This window comes from Leptinotarsa decemlineata, unplaced genomic scaffold (assembly GCF_025532065.1).
Source record: "Leptinotarsa decemlineata unplaced genomic scaffold, Ldec_3_MD MMD2_tig00026345_RagTag_RagTag, whole genome shotgun sequence".
NCBI classification, from domain to species: Eukaryota; Metazoa; Arthropoda; class Insecta; order Coleoptera; family Chrysomelidae; genus Leptinotarsa; species Leptinotarsa decemlineata.
In genome coordinates this window covers 766,426-786,241 of record NW_027412696.1, presented here as the reverse complement: position 1 = coordinate 786,241, position 19,816 = coordinate 766,426, and the positions used below count along the sequence as shown (strand labels likewise).

General features: G+C 33.9%; 1 protein-coding gene across 1 annotated transcript; it reads right to left on the bottom strand.

Annotated features, from left to right (window-relative positions):
• Nucleotides 1–7,524: 7,524 nt before the first annotated feature.
• Nucleotides 7,525–19,199, bottom strand: RpL10 (Ribosomal protein L10). The gene is made up of 4 exons (XM_074183812.1): nt 19,075–19,199; nt 18,918–18,946; nt 18,553–18,858; nt 7,525–7,964 (listed from the first exon to the last, which is right to left on the bottom strand). The coding sequence occupies exons 2-4, from the start codon at nt 18,938–18,940 to the stop codon at nt 7,637–7,639; spliced, it is 657 nt and encodes a 218-aa protein (XP_074039913.1). The 5' UTR covers nt 18,941–18,946; nt 19,075–19,199; the 3' UTR covers nt 7,525–7,636.
• Nucleotides 19,200–19,816: the final 617 nt, after the last annotated feature.

Here is a 19,816-nt window from a genome sequence, read left to right as displayed (position 1 = left end):
CGGCAAATGAGATAGAAACATTATCAAGGTTGAAAACTGTATGTGACGTAAGTAAAAGGGAAACTGATAAAGGCATATTTAATGGATTAAAAAAAAAGTACAGGAACACTATTAAACAAACCAAAAAAAAAGGGATATGACAATTTCATTGCAAGCTCGGAAACCAAGGCTAGGGATAGTTGGAAGATCATAAATTATAAAAGGAATGCCTCATCCAAAAAATCAGGGAATGTTCACATAAATGCTGATGCTTTTGTCGACTTCTTTGTCACCGTAGCAGATAACCTGATTAATTCACTCCCTGTTAACAACACCGAAGTTACGCAGTTTCTGAAAGATGTCCCAATCCCAAATATAAACACTTCTTTTTTGGCTGATGCAATCAAATCTTTAAAAAATACACATACTTACGACTTTCACGATTTAAACTCTCACATCATAAAGGAGACTATGCACTTTTTGATAGAACCCTTGACCGGCATTATCAATGCGTGTTTTAGGGATGGAGTTTTTCCGGATATCCTCAAATTATCAAAAGTTATTCCTATTTTCAAAAAAGGACAGAGGTCAACCCCTGGTAATTACAGACCAATTTCAATAATTCCAGTTCTATCTAAAATAATAGAGAACATAATTAAAATCAAGCTGACAAAGTATTTCGAAAAATACGGTCTATTGCACGGAAATCAACAGACATTGTTATTCGAATGTATCTGAATCTCATAATCATAATACAAGATCAGCGAATCTTTTCAAAATACCTTTTTATCGACTTGACGTGACTAAACTGCAGTTATACAACAAGTTACCAACTAGTTTGAAACAACTTCCTCTAGGATTATTTAAGAGAAAATGCAAAGTACTATTATTAAAGTTTTGTTTTTATTCCATCAATGAATTTCTCAAAGCTCCTTGGAACGACAACTCCATTTGATATTGAGGTTCAGTGTGATTTTTAACAATTTTAGACAATTGTATAGTACATACTCTTTCTTTTTTTATATACTTGTATTATAGGTGTTTTTTACTATTTGTCGTGTAAGATGAGCCTATGGAGGTATATGTATATTCATGTGTTTGTGTGATTTTCCTATTTACAGTGGAAACATTGATCCTTCTATTTAAATTGTACACTACTTCAATTCTTGTTTCGAAAGGTGGAACACTGACTTGCTACAAATGTATTGTATGGATATGTAACGTGGCCAATAAAGTTCTATTCTATTCTATTGCAAAATATTGATATGCATTGAGAATACTGTCGGAACATGTCTCAACCGAAGCTGCCCTCTCTGACCATGCTTATATTCAATCTAGGATAAAATATGGAATTATTTTCTGGGGAAACTCTGTTGATATATCTTTAGGATACTCATACTATAAAAAAATATATCAGGTATACGATAGCTGAAGAGAAGCTTTTATTAGGAGCAAAATTTTAACTTTGATAAATCTCTATATATATGAAGCAGTAGTATTTGTAACAGAAAATAAATCAGAACTTTTCATTAACTGTGAAAAGGATCACATACAATACCAGAACAAAGAATGATCTTAGAAATGCAACTATATACATACATACAGAGAAATGTCACATATAGCGTTATAAACATTACCTCAGTTACTTTGGCAATAAAGTTCAGCAATATTTCGTATTTTCTATTCTCGTTCCCGAAACAGTGAAAAATGTATTTTGAAGGCATCATGAATATTTGAAATGACGGAAACTATAGAAAATAGTGAAAACTGAACGAAAAATCCGAGCATACAGAGAAATGTCACATATAGCGTTATAAACATTACCTCAGTTACTTTGGCAATAAAGTTCAGCAATATTTCGTATTTTCTATTCTCGTTCCCGAAACAGTGAAAAATGTATTTTGAAGGCATCATGAATATTTGAAATGACGGAAACTATAGAAAAGTGAAAACTGAACGAAAAATCCGAGCAGGGAGCTGTATACTTCTGTCAACATTTTAATCAGACACCCTGCCACCTTCATATTTTGTTATAGTGTTAACAAAAGGAAACGAAGAAATATAGCAGTGACGAAATCAAAAAACCGGCCGTCGGAGGCGGTACAAATTTACCAATATTTTTAATAGAGTCTCTGCCACTTTCATATTTCGTTATAGTGGTGACAACTGGAAATAAAAAAATATGTCAGCTGTGAAATCAAAAAACCGACCGTCAGGGGCGGTACAGATCCAGCAATATTTTCATTAGAGACCCTGCCACCTCCATATTTTGGTATAGTAGTCACAGCTGGACATAAAGAAATATGGCCGAGGTGAAATCAAAAAACCGGCCGTCGTGAGCGGTACAGATCCAGCAATATTTTCATTAGAGACCCTGCCACCTCCATATTTTGGTATAGTAGTCACAGCTGGACATAAAGAAATATGGCCGAGGTGAAATCAAAAAACCGTTCGTCGGCGGTGGTACAGATCCAGCAATACTTTCGTTAGAGCCCCAATCACTTTCATATTTTGTTGTAGTTTATTGATTAAGTATAAAGAGAAATGGCAGATAGGAAATTAAAACCGGCACATGCAAAATAAATACAAAATTATAAACAATGAATGGCAATGCAAACTGAAATATATTACTTATTGAAATCTCAAAAAAAAACAAAACGTAAATCATATCCTAAAAAATGCAATTATATAATAAATCAAAGTCAACGCAAACTAAATTTTACAACAAAACAATCTCAAAACACAAAATATCTTAAAAATCTATATCTAAAGCCATTTGACATACACATAAAAAAAAACCAATAACAATACAAACTGAACTCTATATCACAATATAATATCAAAAAATTAATATGAATAAAATTCAAATCGGGAGCCTATTGGTAAAATAATACAAATTTATAATAAATAGGAGACAATGCGTACTGAATTCTACAGTGCTTTTCCTTAAAGTTTTTCCCTTTTATTTTTTGAATGAATCATTTATCACTATTTTCACCTATTACAAAATGGCGGCACATTTAATAATTACTTGAATACATCGATGTTCAACTTCATAATTGACGAAATAAGCTGACTTCACTTGAGAAAATTTTCGAAACGGTTGTCTTGAACTTTTTGACATAAGAACAGCCTAATCGATATTTCACGTCCAATTTTTTCTAAAACATCTAACATCGATATTTCTACAAATATTCATTATTCTCTGCCGTATATCTAATATCGAAGCAGATTTAGTTTCGTACAATTTTGCGCTTGAAACAGCCCCATAAAAAACTCCAAAGGTGTCAAATCTGGCGGTTTTTTGATTCCACACCTGACATATTTCTTCATTTCCATTTCTTAACACTATACCAAAATATGAAAGTGGCAGAGTCTCTAATAAAAATATTGCTGGATCTGTACCGCCCCTGACGGCCGGTTTTTTGATTTCACACCTGACATATTCCTTCATTTCCATTTCTTAGCACTATACCAAAATATGAAGGTGGCAGAGTCTCTAATAAAAATATTGCTGGATCTGTACCGCCCCCGACAGCCGGTTTTTTGATTTCACACCTGACATATTTCTTCATTTCCATTTCTCAACACTATACCAGAATATGATGGTGGCAGAGTCTCTAATAAAAATATTGCTGGATCTGTACCGCCCCCGACAGCCGGTTTTTTTATTTCACCTCGGCCATATATCTTTATTTCCATTTCTTAACACCATTCCAAAATATGAAGGTGGCAGGTTCTCTAATAAAAATATTGCTGGATCTGTACCGCCCCCGACGGCCGGTTTTTTGATTTCACACCTGACATATTTCTTCATTTCCATTTCTTAACACTATACCAAAATATGAAAGTGGCAGAGTCTCTAATAAAAATATTGCTGGATCTGTACCGCCCCTGACGGCCGGTTTTTTGATTTCACACCTGACATATTACTTCATTTCCATTTCTTAACACTATACCAGAATATGAAGGTGGCAGAGTCTCTAATAAAAATATTGCTGGATCTGTACCGCCCCCGACGGCCGGTTTTTTTATTTCACACCTGACATATTTCTTCATTTCCATTTCTTAACTCTATACCAAAATATGAAGGTGACAGAGTCTCTAATAAAAATATTGCTGGACCTGTACCGCCCCCAACGGCCGGTTTTTTGATTTCACCTCGGCCATATATCTCCATTTCTTAACACTATACCAAAACATGAAGGTGGCAGAGTCTCTAATAAAAATATTACTGGATCTGTACCGCCCCCGACGGCCGGTTTTTTGATTTCACCTCTAACATAGATCTTTATTTCTATTTCTTAACACTATACCAAAATATGAAGGTGGCAGAGTCTCTAATAAAAATATTGCTGGATCTGTACCGCCCCCGACGGCCGGTTTTTTTATTTCATTTCTGACATATTTTTTTATTTCCACTTGTCACCACTATAACAAAATATGAAGGTGGCAGATTGTCTGATTAAAATCAGACAGACAGACAGTATACCGCCCCCTGCTCGGATTTTTCGTTTAGTTTTCACTATTTTCTATAGTTTCCGTCATTTCAAATATTCATGATGCCTTCAAAATACATTTTTCACTGTTTCGGGAAAGAGAATAGAAAATATGAAATATTGCTGAACTTTATTGCCAAAGTAACCGAGGTATAAACATTTACAATAAATTTCCACTCACTCTACGAAATCTTCCAATTTCTACAATGAAATGTCGTTTGAAGAACTACCTCGTAGAAAAACCTTATTATAACTTGCAGGAATTTACAAATTTTTTTTTATTTCATTATTTGAAAGTTTATCTTTCAAATAGTACATCTGCAAAAAATCTGAATTTTCACTCTTTATCTTCCCCTAAAAATTAATAGTTGAATGTGGCGTTCACCGAAACGGGGCGTGGTCAAACTTGCATCACATAAGCCGATTCGGCGACAAGGGAGTGATATGGCGGATAAGCGAAATACATACGTGTACTGAAGCCGTAGAGAGCAAGTTGTGTGTTGTTTACTGCAGTGTATCAACTGTCTGAATATGTACCACGTGGTGTTTTCAAACCAGTCAGCAAACAAAATCCGACGATGGCAGCGATTCATAATCTCCAACTACAGGCCCCGGTTGCCACCGCTCGAAGCTCGTTGCTTGGTGTGACGTCAAGATGTACCGCGGGCGATATCACATTTTCAATTGCTCTTGCTCAGTTGTTAATTAACATAAAAGCCGGAAAATGTTGTGGGATACTTGGGAGATGATTTACTTTTATAATATATAATTTTCAATAAAAAACTAAATTAGCCTGAATGAGCCCATTCTTAAATGATAGTATGCCAACTATATGAATGTTATTTATACTTGCCTGATTTTATATATATATATATATATATATATATATATATATATATATATATATATATATATATATATATATATATATATATATATATATATATATATATATATATATATAGTCTTAAAACTACTTGTGTGATAATATTGATTATGTATGTAAAGCTTCGATTTATTATTTAGTTGTTAATTATTACTGACATGTTCTACACTCCTCCGAGTTTATATATGTAAATTATATGTAACCGGAGCAAATAGAGATTTAAGTCTTAATTACGCCCCTCTTTTGTTTCGGCTGGTGGTTGAAAGATTTTATTCAGATTCCTGCCTGTATGTGTTGATTTTCTCGACACCCAATGTTAGTCTTTCCGTTCCATTGTTAATTGGATTTTTGGGTTAAGGAAATTCAGATGCGAGAGAAACTTGTTGAGTTGCTCTCCATCGTGCTGCCATACCACAAACGTATTATCAACATCCGTTTATTCATAGAAAACATCGTCTGCCGGAAATGTAACTAATTAGCTGCTTCTTTGACTGGAATCATCGTGTCGCAAGGAGACCACATCAAAGCTCACTGGCGTGCCTCTTGGGCTTAACCTCATAATTCTATTCTTTTCCACATTTTACCGAATTGGGATTATTCTGAAGAAACACAGAAACAAATTAGTATTCAGGTTGGCCTTTTGTTGGCAAAAGGTCAGGAAAGGATACCAGAGAGCCTTTAGCAACACTTAGGGTGTATCGGATTCCTTGTAGCAGTGGGTCAGTTTGCATTGGAAGAAGGGAAAGTACTCTGGTCTTTGAACACAAGGGGCATACAGACAAGCCAGCAATAGTTGGAATCCTCTCAGTGAGGGTACCCACATTGTCACGTTTGAAGAGACCCAGGTACTTTGTAGAATTCAGAGCTATTACCTAAGACTAGATATAGAGACAATAGAAATTCAAAAATAAGACTTGAGTTGTTGATATCAATGTTGGTGTACCTAATTCAATTACACTAGTAAAAAAGGTTAATTAATTAGACAGTTAGAAAACGAAGTTACGCCCACATTTGGAACACAGCCAGAGACTACAGCCTAAAATGTAGTATCTGCTGAGAATAACCTGAGCATTTTGTCCGTTGCCTATCACCTTTCATGTCTACCGCAATTGTAACATAAACCAGTCAACGAACCCGGAAAATAGCTACAATGCAATACACATGACTTCAACATTCATTGCCTTCTTTGTAATGACAATCATTTCCCATGTTTTCACCGAATATTATCATTTTTTTTCCTACTTGCATTATTTTCATTTGTTGAATCTTGCTGATATACTAATTTTTTCAAATTGAAATATAAGAAAAGAATATTCTGATCAAACTAAAAATTGTTAAGGCATATGGATATCATGAATAGCTTGAAGTAGATAGATATTACCGATCGGTCCCACTGTCCCCAACAATTTATGTAAAATTTGGTCTTTCAATATAAGAGAGAATGAAAGAGAATACTGGAGATGTCTTTGAAAAGAAACATCATGAATTACATGTGTTCTCGTAACATATCAATTTTTTTTTCATCCGAGAATATCAGTCGGTGCTGTATCTTCCAACTTTTGTTCTGTTTAACCAACCGTGTAAAACCTAAAGATGCCGAAGTAGCAGTATAAGCTAAAAATAAAGACCTACATATAAAATTCGGCAAATATTAATACATGTACCTTTCTAAATTTCCATCTTGATGGGTAATTTCGTTCTCAGGTACTTCAAAATTATTCACGAAAAGTATTATTTTTTTTTTGAAAATTCATGAGCACCATTTTATTTCGTCCTGAATGATTTCAAGTGCTACACAAGACTGCATGATATTCACTTGAAATATACATATACCTTTGTAAATATCCATCTTGATGGATAATTTCGTTCACAGGCACCGCTCTTAGAGCGCCTTAAGGATTTTCCTGTAGTGCTTGCGTTTTGTTCTGAAAAAAGATGCTTAGTATTTTTTTTTTCAAAATTCACAACCACCTCTTTCAATCTTGAATATGATCCAATATTTGTTTGGTTGATATTCCAAATTTTCAAGGATAATATTTCAAGTACGAAAAGCAATCCTTCGTGTCAACAGAAATTATTGTTATCAATTTCGAAATAAAACTATTCTCAAGTTTTGATGAAAATTATATGATTAGGAGGAATGTGTTGAATAATTCTGAATTTTAAATAACTGTATTTATTCAGTATCAAATAATTTAAGATCTTCAATAAACCACTGAATTAATTTTTTTTTGTTTCAAGTCATTTTAATTATAAATTGAATATTTATAATTTATGAATGAAGGTCTGACTGTACTTTCTTCCAAGCACTTAGTGGCCCACGATCTGGTCTGTATTGGACATTGCAACCATCAGGAGCCAATCGACCTTCTGATTTCAAAGTTTCATATTGCTCTCGTTCATATTTAGTGAATCCCCATTTCTTGGAAACATAAATCTTCTGACGACCGGGAAACTTGAATTTGGCACGTCGTAGAGCCTCGACAACTGCTGCCTTGAAACGGTCACTGGAACGCACACTCATAATAGGTTGTCCAATACGTACTCGTGCTACAGTTCCTTGAGGTTTCCCGAAGGCACCTCTCATTCCAGTCTGGAGCCTAGAAAATATATATTAAATATAAGCTTCAATGACAGGCTATGAACAGTCAATACAAGTTTAAAAAATTGAAACAGAAAGACATTTACATTGAGAGTACCACTGAAAAATGTATTTACAAAAAAAGCCTTCAAAATGACCACATTTACCTTGATGGCATATACTCGATTTTTCAATATCACTTAAATAAACAAAAAAATTACCTAGTGGGTATGGTACGATTGGCTACTGCCCCGGAGAAAAACAAACACAAATATTCAATTTCAAAGTGAACAAAAGAAAAAAGACTAAAAATCATGAATTTTTTTCATCAGAGGCGTTTTCTGGTGCTCATGTATTCAATATGTATTTGTCTGTAATTCAAATACATTCATTCTGGCGTTGAAATGATGACGTGACATCAATTATGATTTGAAACGTATTCATCATGATTCAGAACTAGCGTGAGGTAGGGTTTGAAACGGAATTTAACATTACGTTATGTTACATCAGTTTCTGCTTTATTTTGATCGTTATAGTTTATAAAGTGCTGAAAACATTTCATCAAATACGTTGTAAAGATGTACAAAATGAGGCTGGAAAATTATTACTTGCACAAATCCAATTACAATTGAAGTTAGAGAAAGTTGAAATGTTTGTTTTTATTATCGTTTTAGACATCTGACACAAATTGAATCACTCCATTCTGGCGAATCTTATTAATAATGACGTAACTACGAATCGTTTTCGAATACACGCTAGAAAATGATTAAGCGCCAGAAAACACCTCAGAACAAGTCAAGGCTGCCATTATGAAAGCTACGACACCTTTCAGCTATGAGAAGTGTTGAATCAACTAGGAAAAAGACTCTGAAACTGATCGTTGGAAGCAAGTTAACTATAATAAAAGGTGCAGATACTTGGTTGGATAATTAATCTGGAAAAAGGGACAAAAGTTGAAACTTTTCCAAGAATGGTTACCTTCCACGTTACTTGGCTAAAACCTAATACAAAACCCAATGAACTAAACAATTTTCTGTAACGTTTTCCTAACATTCATTGTAAATCCCATGCCTCCAGAAGACCTGATATTTATGCTTCAATGAGAGTCACAATTAAATGTGAATATTTAAAAAATGCCTGGAGATGCAAAGTGTGACCAAGCAGCACAAGAAAACTTTGATTTCATCTATCTTGGCAAACATTGGGCGAATGATCCAGCAATTAATTGTTTCAGTCTAGAGAATTACCTAATAGCGAATTACTTCTATCGTAAAATCTACAAGTTAGGTGGCATAATTATCTATGGTAAAAATGAAAACACTTTTGAGAAACTAGAAAGCTCTCTCCATAGAAGACAAAATTATGACCATAAATATGTTAATTCCTTGTGTTTACAAATCTCCCAGTGGTCAATTACCAAAAGTTTGTTTATCTCAAGGATACTCTCAAATTTTCATTTTATCAAAAAAAAACTTCATATATGATGATTTTAATATTGATTTATTATGATGGTCTATCTTTTCCGGGGTTTAAAAACCTCATCAAATCATTTGATGGCAACCTTCTAATTAATATACCTACAAAGCTCGTCAGTTGTTTAGATAACTGCATTACTACAGGGTATAGTGATTGTTTTGTTTCACAAATGGACTACTATCTATCAAAGCACATGACAATCACAAATAGCCATTTTCTAACTAAGCACTAGGAGAGCACAAATACAAAACTTAAAAAGTAAAAAAATTCAATTAATCCCCTACATCAAATATTCAAATATTTTCAATTTGAATAAACAATCACTAGTGATGCACTATTTGGAAGCTCGACAGGTGTTTCAATCACCAAGTGATTATCTTCAAGAGAAAGATAAGATAAACTGTTGTTTATCTTCCTCTTTCAACCTCAACTAGTCCGACGTCGTCTAGCAGACTACGCTATTCAAATAATTGAATTTTATTGGTCACTGGGACCATTCTGAAACCTGTTATTCCATATAATCCCCACCCTATTCGAGCATGATAGGTGAGTGTACTTTTGACTTGATTGCGGAAGTCTCCTGTTAGTAACGCTAGAAAATAGTTTTTCCGTCGTCTGAGAGACGACGTCGGACCATTAGTGTAAGTAATTTGTGAGCGACACTTAGAGTAATATGGCGGGGCTAAGTAAACAAATACGGCTGGGAGATTCCAGTTATGAAGAAACTCTTTTAAAATGGTTCAATGAAGCAAATGACAGTGATAGTGATGTTGACGATGTGCCGGAAAATTATAATATTGAACCAGAACACGATACCGATTCAGAATTATCTGCTACTGAAGACGTTGAAGAAAATGATGTAACAAAAGTTAACGACAATGCCAAGACTTACATGTAGGAAAAATATCGGTACCGATGGTGTACGTCAGAAGTTCGCCCTTCATCGAGAACACGTAAACACAATATTATAATAAAAGTACCTACTCTGAAGGCAAAAGCCAAAATGCTAGGCGAAACTGCGGATCCGTTATCCATTTAGGATTTGCTTTAGTGATAACATGTTGCAACATATTCTACAGTACACAAACGAAAAATTGCGAGTTATTTGTGAAAGGTATTCTGTCAATTCCAGACATCATGTGAAAAACATTGATATCATAGAGCTGAAGGCGTTTTTGGGCTTTTTGGTGTATACAGCAATATTTAATTCCAGTCACGAAAATATAGACCGGTTATTTGCAACCGATGGAACTGGAATGAGAGATATTCAGATCAATCATGAGCAAAAAGAGGTTTGTTGTTATGTTAGTCGCTATATGATTCGACAATCCTGAAGATAGAGAGGAGCGCAAGAAAGATGATCCAGTTGCAGCAATTTCATTTATTTTCAATACATTCATACAAAATTGTCAAAGTGCTTATGGACTTATTCAGTCTGCTACTGTAGACGAAATGTTTGTGAGTTTCCGAGGAAGGTGCCGGTTTAAAATGTATATGCCTTGTAAACCGGCAAAATACGGCCTCAAAATGCAATGCCTCACGGATGCGTGAAATAGTTATCTATATAACGCATACATATACAGCGGCAACAATTCAGATGGTTTTGGTCTCAGTGATGAAGATACAAATTTCCTGAAACCTACTCAAGCTGTTTTACGCCCAGCAGAACCTATTTTTAACAGCAATCGTAATAATATTACGATTGCTGTAATATTATTACAGCTGACAATTGGTATTCATCAATACAATTAGTAGATATATTGTGGAAAAAGAATCTATCAATACCTGTTTTGCAGAAGGTGTTTTTCCAGAGATTTTTAAACTCTCCAAAGTTATACCGATTTTTAAAAAGGGTAACAAAAATAATATCAGTAATTACCGACCCATCTCCCTAGTTCCTATTCTATCAAAATTGCTTGAATTGGCTTATAAAATCAGACTGAACAACTATTTATAGAGAAAAAATGTACTGAACCCTAAACAACATGGATTTCGTGAGGGAAAGTCTACTATAACTGCACTTGTAGATATGATTATTCACATCACAGATGAATTTGAGAAAGGAAATGTGACACTAGCATCTTTTTTGGACCTTTCCAAAGCTTTTGATTGTGTGTCACATGAAATTCTTTTAATGAAATTGGAAAGTTATGATGTCAGAGGAAATGCTTTTTCATTCATTCAGAGTTACCTTACAGGAAAGGTATCATCCAAAAGGGAAATTACATGGGGGGTTCCTCAGGGTTCAATCTTAGGTTCCATACTATTTATCATTTATGTTAATGACATAACTCATTTCTTATCGTCAAAACATGTTGAATATGCTGATGATACCACATTACTAGTTTCAATAAGAAACTATGATCAGAATATTGAATCATACACTCTCAAAAGTGCTCAGGAATATTTCACGAATGTAAGATTGTGTCTAAATAATGATAAAACAAAAATGTTACTTTTTACTCTGAATTACAACTTAAGCCTGGAGGACAATTTGCCGGTAAAATGCCTGGGACTAACATTAGATTGTAAGCTGACATGGGAGGCTCACATAACCAATCTGAGAAATAAATTAGCTACCTCCATCTATCTCTTAAGAAATATCAAAGATATTGTAAATGAAAGTGTTGTTCTCACAGCCTACCACGGTCTCTTTCACAGTACCATGTCCTACGGAATTGTCTTATGGGGTGGATCGGCACATGTTGATAAAATTCTCATAAGGCAAAAAAGGGCAATAAGAGTAATAACAAATTCAAAACTTGATGAAAGTTGTCGTCCACTATTCAAAAAACTAGGTATATTGACTGTGACTAATCAATTCATTTTTGAATGCTTACTTTTTGCCAAGAAAAACATTTCCAGTTATACTGTTCAAAATAAATATAATACCAGATATAAATCCGTGTTAGTGCCGTATTTTCGCTTATCCAAGAATCTCAACTCTTTCAGATTTCTGTCTATTAAATATTACAATATGATACCAAACGAGTGGAAGGAACTAGTCCTAGTCTAATTTGCTAAAAGGGTAAAAAGTTTTCTTAAAGAAAATGTGTGTGTATATATATATATATATATATATATATATATATATATATATATATATATATATATATATATATATATATATATATATATATATATAAAAAACTTTATTTTACATTTTAAATAGCTTAAAATGTGTTTCTGCAAGTACAAAATTTTCCTTTTACTATTTTTTTTGACGACTGTATACAATTTTTTTTAATTGTCACACAAGAGAATAAACTCTATTCTACTCTACTCATTATTTCCTGCCTAATAGAAAAAGAGCTGAGAGATAACACTTTTTGGCTTTAGAGAAGAGAGTACTCTAATTTCCTATGTTGGGAAAGTTGGAAAAGCCACAGTATTGAATCTTCCATGCAGAAACCAGAAATCATTGCTTATTATAATGAAAATAAGGGCGGGGTGTATTCTTATTATATTTTATAAGCTTTGTCAGCTGCGTTGATTAAGGAATAAAATGGACAAGTTTAGAAGTCTCAGTATCCAAAAGTTTGATGGCAGCAATTTCCAGTTATGGAAATTTCAAATGGAAATAATCTTCAGAGCTGAGGGTTTAATTGCCTTAGTTAATGGAACCAACCAACGTCCAAGTGAATTAGTTGCGAGGAGAGAAAGGATTGGGATGATCTCAATGCGAAAGCAATGCTTCTGATATCTACATCGATGGAATTCTCCCAACTCCAAACTATAATGTCTTGTGAAACTGTTCCGGAAATGTGGACGAGAATCAAACTCATACACGAGCAAAGATGTTCTGTCAACAAAATTATACTAAAGCAGCATTATTTTAATTATCAAATGTCCGAAACAGATACGATTGCTCATCATATAAGCAAGGTTGAATCAATGGCCCAAGCATTATCCGACGTAGAAGAAAAGGTGTCAGATCTTGATAAACTTGCAAAAGTTTTGAATAGTCTACCTCATAAATATAGCGCGTTTGTTACTGCATGGGACTCTTATGATGAGGACAAACAAACGTTTTATAACTTGACGGCTAGACTTTTGAAGGAACAGGTGAGGTTAAGTCAAATGGAAGAAACTTCAAATGCATTTGCTGCTGTGAAATTCCACCATAAGAGAAACAATTCAAGTGTCGATAAAAGTAATTCCTCCAAAGCTAAGAACAAACAAAACATTGTGTGCTTCTACTGTAGGAAAAGAGGACACCTGAAGTCAGAATGCAGAAAAATAATCAACAAATATGGTGAAAATAGTCGTGATAGTAATCAGGAATATAAAATTAATGTTAACAATCGAGAACAGAATCAAGCACTAAATGCCGAAGAGAAGAATATTATAGCCCATGGATGTGAAGATATTTGGCTTGCTGATAGTGCTGCCTCCAGACACATGACCTCTCATATAGAATGGTTTAATGAGCTAAAACCACTTGATTCTAAAATTGCCATTCAGTAATTTATGCTGATGGAATATGTTCGATAGAACTAATAGCCTTAGTCAATGGTCGTCGAGAGTTTCGTACAATAGAAAACACGTTGTACGTGCCAGAACTGAAGAAGAATCTATTTTCAGTAGGAGCTGTAGCCAATAAAAACTTCAAAGTTATTTTCGATAAATCTAAAATCGAAGTAAGAAATGAGAAAGGTTTAATTGTCTCATGAATCAAACAGACCAATCAGTGCTACAGAATGTTATTTGATGTTCCAGAAAGTCAACAGAGTAATTCTGCACAAATACCAGTCTGCAATGATGTGGCATGATCGACTAGGTCACATTACCTTTCGTTCACTGAAGGAAATGGCTGATAAAGGTCAATTACCAGGTACAAGAATAAAAAGTATAGATGGTCTATTCTGTAGCAGTTGTCATTTTGGGAAACAACAGCGAAGGCCTTTCATGACAAGTTATCATGTTCCAATTTAGAAACCAGGAGAATACATTCATACTGATGTCTGTAGCAAAATATCATGTACATCACTTGGAGGTGCAAATTACTTCATTCTCTTCAAGGACGAGTGTACATCGTATTACTTTGTATATTTTGTCAAACACAAAAGTGATGTTTTTCTCAAAATTCCTCGAATTCCAACAAATGATCAGAAGACAAACCAAAAATGAAATCAAGATCGTCAAAAGTGACAACGGGACAGAATATGTCAATCAGTCATTCAAAGATCATTTTAATAAAGAAGGAATTATTCATGAAACTAGTGCGCCATACACTCCTGAACAGAACGGGAAGGCAGAACGAGATCTCAGATCAATTGTTGAAAGTGCAAGAACCTTGTTAATCAAAAGTAAACTTCCTATGGATTTATGGGTAGAAGCAGTGAATATGGCTGTGTATCTATTGAATCGTAGAATTTCCAGAACTGATTACAAAACTTCATATGAAAAGTGGACAGGAAAGCAACCCAATCTCAGTCATTAACAAAAATTTGAATCGGAAGCATATATTCACATTCCGAACCAGTTTAGACGTAAGTTTGACAAAAAATCCAATCAACAGTATCTTGTTGGATATGATGGATATGGTCCCCGAAACAGTTTAGACGTAAGTTTGACAAGAAATCCAATCAACAGTATCTTGTTGGATATGATGGATATGGTCCAAACTACAGAGTTTATGATCCACATTCAAGAAAAGTCATTGTGGCGAGGGACGTAAGTTTCAATGAAGGTGTTTTCGTCAAAGAACTTCCAAGTCCCGACTATGCATCATTTGAGATAGAAAACCTGCAGGAAAATGATTCTGAGAGAAATTCCGTCCAGTTCACTGAAGAGGAAACTCTTCTAGAAAATGTCTCTAGAAACATAGAAACCGATTCCAACTTGCAAAATCAAAATAAACGATACCAGTTGAGAAATCGGGACCTATTACAAAAACCACTAAAATTCAGTGAAGTACTATGTGCGGCTATTATCGATGAACCGCAAACTTACAAAGAAGCAATTGAAAGCGAAGAAAAAGAAAAATTACAGGAAGCAATGGAGGATGAAATAAAGTCCCTTGATGATAATGAAACATGGGTTCTAGAACCATTACCTCCCAATCGCTAAGCTGTCGGTTGTAAGTGGGTTTACAAGGTGAAAATGAAATCAAATGGACAAGTTGATAGATATAAAGCACGGCTCTGTGCTAAAGGATATTCGCAAACCCCTGGAATAGATTTCAATGAAACATTTTCTCCAGTAATCAGGTTTGAATCTATCAGAATACTTTTGACGTTAGCAGCTGTCAGAAATTTGGAAATTCGTCAGTTTGACATCAAAACTGCGTTTTTGAATGGAACTTTATCAGAAAATATATTCATGAAACAACCTGAAGGTTTCGAAAGTGAAGATCGTTCCTTGGTCTGCAAACTGAAGAAAAGTATTTATGGGTTGAAGCAGTCGCCACGATGCTGGAACATGGAATTCACAAAAGTCCTTGCTGAATTTTGGAAGTGGATAAATGCGTTTTTTATGGGAAAATGGAAAACGTAGATATATTTTTAGCATTGTACGTTGATGATGGACTAGTTCTGTGTGAATCAGTTCAGTTAATACGATATTTTTATTGAAAAACTGGCAGCCAAATTTAAGTTGACGTCAGATGCAGAATACTACATGGGAATTGAAATCAAAAGAAACCGGGATGAACGGAAAATTTATTTGAGTCAGAAGGGTTATATAAGCAGAATTCTGAAGAAATTTAACATGCAAAACTGTAATCCCAATGCATTCTCTGCTGATCCCAATGCACCACTTTATTCGAAAGATATAAACAATGAAGAAGATTGCAGTGCACCATATCGAGAAGCTGTTGGCTGTTTAATGTTTCTGGCAGATGTGTCACATCCAGACATAATGTTTGCTGTCAGTCAAGTGAGTCGATTCCTATCTAATCAAAAAAGAAATCACTGGAATGCTGTCAAGCGTATTTTCAAATATCTTAAAGGTACTGAAAATGTAGGAGTACTATACACTGGAAAAGAAGAAACATTGATTGCTTACTCAGATGCTGACTTTGCCGGTGATTTGGATACCAGAAAATCAACAACCGAGTACTTAACAAGTATAGCTGGAGCTCCCTTGACATGGTCTTCTCATATTCAAAAATGTGTTTCACGGTAGACTACAGAATCCGAATACATTGCCGCCTCAGAAACATCTCAAGAAGTGATGTGGCTTCGAATATTTTTACAAGAACTTGGTTTTTTAACTGAAGTTCCTACCAAGCTTTTTGTAGATAATCAGAGTGCAATACAGTTAGTTAAAAACACCGAATATCATAAACGAACTAAGCATATCGATGTAAAGTATCACTTCATACATATATGTGTATATGCGTGTATATGTATGTATGTATGTATGTATGTATGTATGTATATATATATATATATATATATATATATATATATATATATATATATATATATATATATATATATATATATATATATATTTGTATTTTAGCTAATGTAAGTGTAAATAAGGATATATCTAGGGTTGAATATGAATGTTGTATTTTTATTATATTATTAGTTTTCTTTAAGTGATTTTAACTTTGATTGTAATTTTCAGTCACACACAAACTGGAAACAGTTTATGTGACTTCTTAGTTTATTAACTTATTTTTACTATGTCTATATTCTATATTTTATATTGTAACTGAAGTTAATAAAGTTAATAATAATAATACGTGAATGTGTAGAAAATGGTTCTCTTACTGTCTGCCACGTCCCTTCGGAAGATCAGCTAGCCGATATTCTCACAAAGTCCCTTCCAAAAAAGAAATTTGTGAAGAACAGAGAAGCCCTTTTTATCGTATAAAACACAGTTATCAAAGAGTGGGAGTATTATATTTTATAAGCTTTGTCAACTGCGTTGATATACAATTTGTTTAGTAGCTAGGTGATAGTAGTTGATGTAAGATAGTTGAATTAATAAACAGTTTTGGTTTGGTTCATTCTACTCATTCTTCCACAGTTTATTGGGTATTTCCAAAAATTCTCTCGATGAGAAATGTTCTTAGAGCACCTCGAGCCGCCGAACTCAAAAGTGGCCTTTTAGCAATTTTTTTTTTCGTCTCTTGGACATTTCCGTGATAAATTCATACATCCTGCATAACTGCTATAAAAATAATCAAATAATAAAAGAAAAGTGTTTTTGTTTTACAGTTAGCCATGCAATTAATTAGTGCAAGATCACATGAAAAGACGTTTGACAATCTCTTTTATTCCACGTGAAATTCGCACTACTATTAGAATACTCAGAGTATCAAATGCAGAACAGAAAGACAACAATACTGTTCTGGTCTTGGAAAAACGTTAAATTTGTCACTTATGTCCTTCTAGAATGCTTAGAATAACAAAATACTTATGTCTAAAATATCATAAACCTGTTTGTCTACAGTGCACGAAACCTGTTTGTCTACAGTGCACAAAGCCAGTTTGTAATAACTGCATTTCAAAATAATCAACTTCGGCACACAGCTGGAGCTAAGTATTTTTAGTTATATTTTAACTTGAACTTAATTTTTTAATTATTGCCTACTTTGAAAACAAAAATATGAATAACCGAGATTCTACTATTTTTTGTATCATTTTGTTTACAAGTAGATGTGTATATGTAAATTTTCTGTATGTCATCTTATTTGCATTAATATATGTATTATATGTTTTCTTTTAATAGTGTTAATTTTTACACATCCTACTTTTTATTGTTTATTATCACCATAGTGAATAAAATATTTAATCTATTTGAATTTTTGTCTTTACTTGGCCTGTCAAAATAAGTAGTCTCCGAGACTACACCTGACCATTAACATAACAATATAGCTCCGGACCAGTTATAAGTTATGATGAGCACTTGGTGAGGTGTTAAAATAACGATTAAGATGATCACTTGGTGATTGAAACACATATCAAGTCGTTAAAAATAACGGCTTGGTTTTGGGATGAAATTCCAATAATAAACTATCACTAGTTGGCAATGATGATAGTCAAGGAAGGGTTTTATAAGGGTTGAGGAGCAGTTTGCCAAATACTTCCCAAATAGTGGATATTATAATCCCTGTTATGACAATAATTGCTCATGTAATGTGGTGGTCATGAACAAAAGTGCAAAAAACTCACCTATCAGCTCCAGCACAGGACAACATTTTATTTATTCTGATAACATGGAATGGATGAAGTCTCATACGTATATGAAACTGATCTTTTCCACAATTCTTGACCAAGTATTTGTTACAGCAAATACGCCCAGCTTCCAGCGCTTCGGAACTAAGTTGTTCATATTCATCAGAAACCAAATGTACACAAAGAGGAAAGTCATCAACTGGAGCTTTCTTTTTACCAAGATCGAAAATTCGAATCTTAGAATCTGGTACACCACGACAGAAACGAGACTTGGGGTATGGTTTATTTTTGCAATAACGATAACTGAAAAAAAAGTCGGTGTATAGACAAAAACTTGTAATTGGAAAGAAATTAGGACTTACCATCTGGCTGGTCGTCTACCCATCTTGTTCTAAAAAAAATATAGTGTTAGTGACAAAAATAATACAGCAGATATATAAATCAGGTTGAAGTACAGTAAAATAATATATGAAATACTTCAAAAATAGTAAGATTGTTGAAATAATATTGAACACAAACCTTGTGAGACCTCACAGTCCCAAGACGAAATATGAAGAAATAAAAACTGGAAAATCAAATGACAGTAATGAATAATGACAATTGACTAGTGACATAGAACATAAGTATCAGTTTAAATTGAAAGGGTATATTGTTGGCCTTCTACTTCTCCATCTTGATACAAAAATGTGAGAATCTTCCGAAGAAAAAAAGGAATCGATTCCAAAAAATCAATTCAATACAAAGATGCGTAGATCATGCGAAGAAGTAACTTTCAGACGCAAACTGGAAGAAAAAGCCCTCTCGAAACAACTTTTTTCATACAATGTTTATATGAAAGTTACTTATTTGCATGATCTACGCATCACTGTATAGAGTTAATTTTTTGGAATTGATTTATTCCTTCCTTCAAAAGATTCCCACATTTTTGTGTATCAAGATGGAGAAGCAGAAGGGCAAAAAACCTTTTTCCCAAAAAACAAGATTTCTATGGATGAGATTTAATCAAATAAGCGAATGCGAATGTTATTTACATACTGTCATCAATTACATGAGTGGATTCGACCCATTCCGTGACAAAAAAGTCGTAATCATGGATGAATTGAGTGTTTTTTTATAATGTTTTTCGTATTTGCTATTGAAGAGCCGATATGGCAAGTATCTTGCGGCGAAACATCGGATGTCTATAGCAGTGAGGATGACAGTGTTCCATGTGAGTGAAATTTCATTTCTTTCATTAATTATATTTTGTAGAAATCCTGTG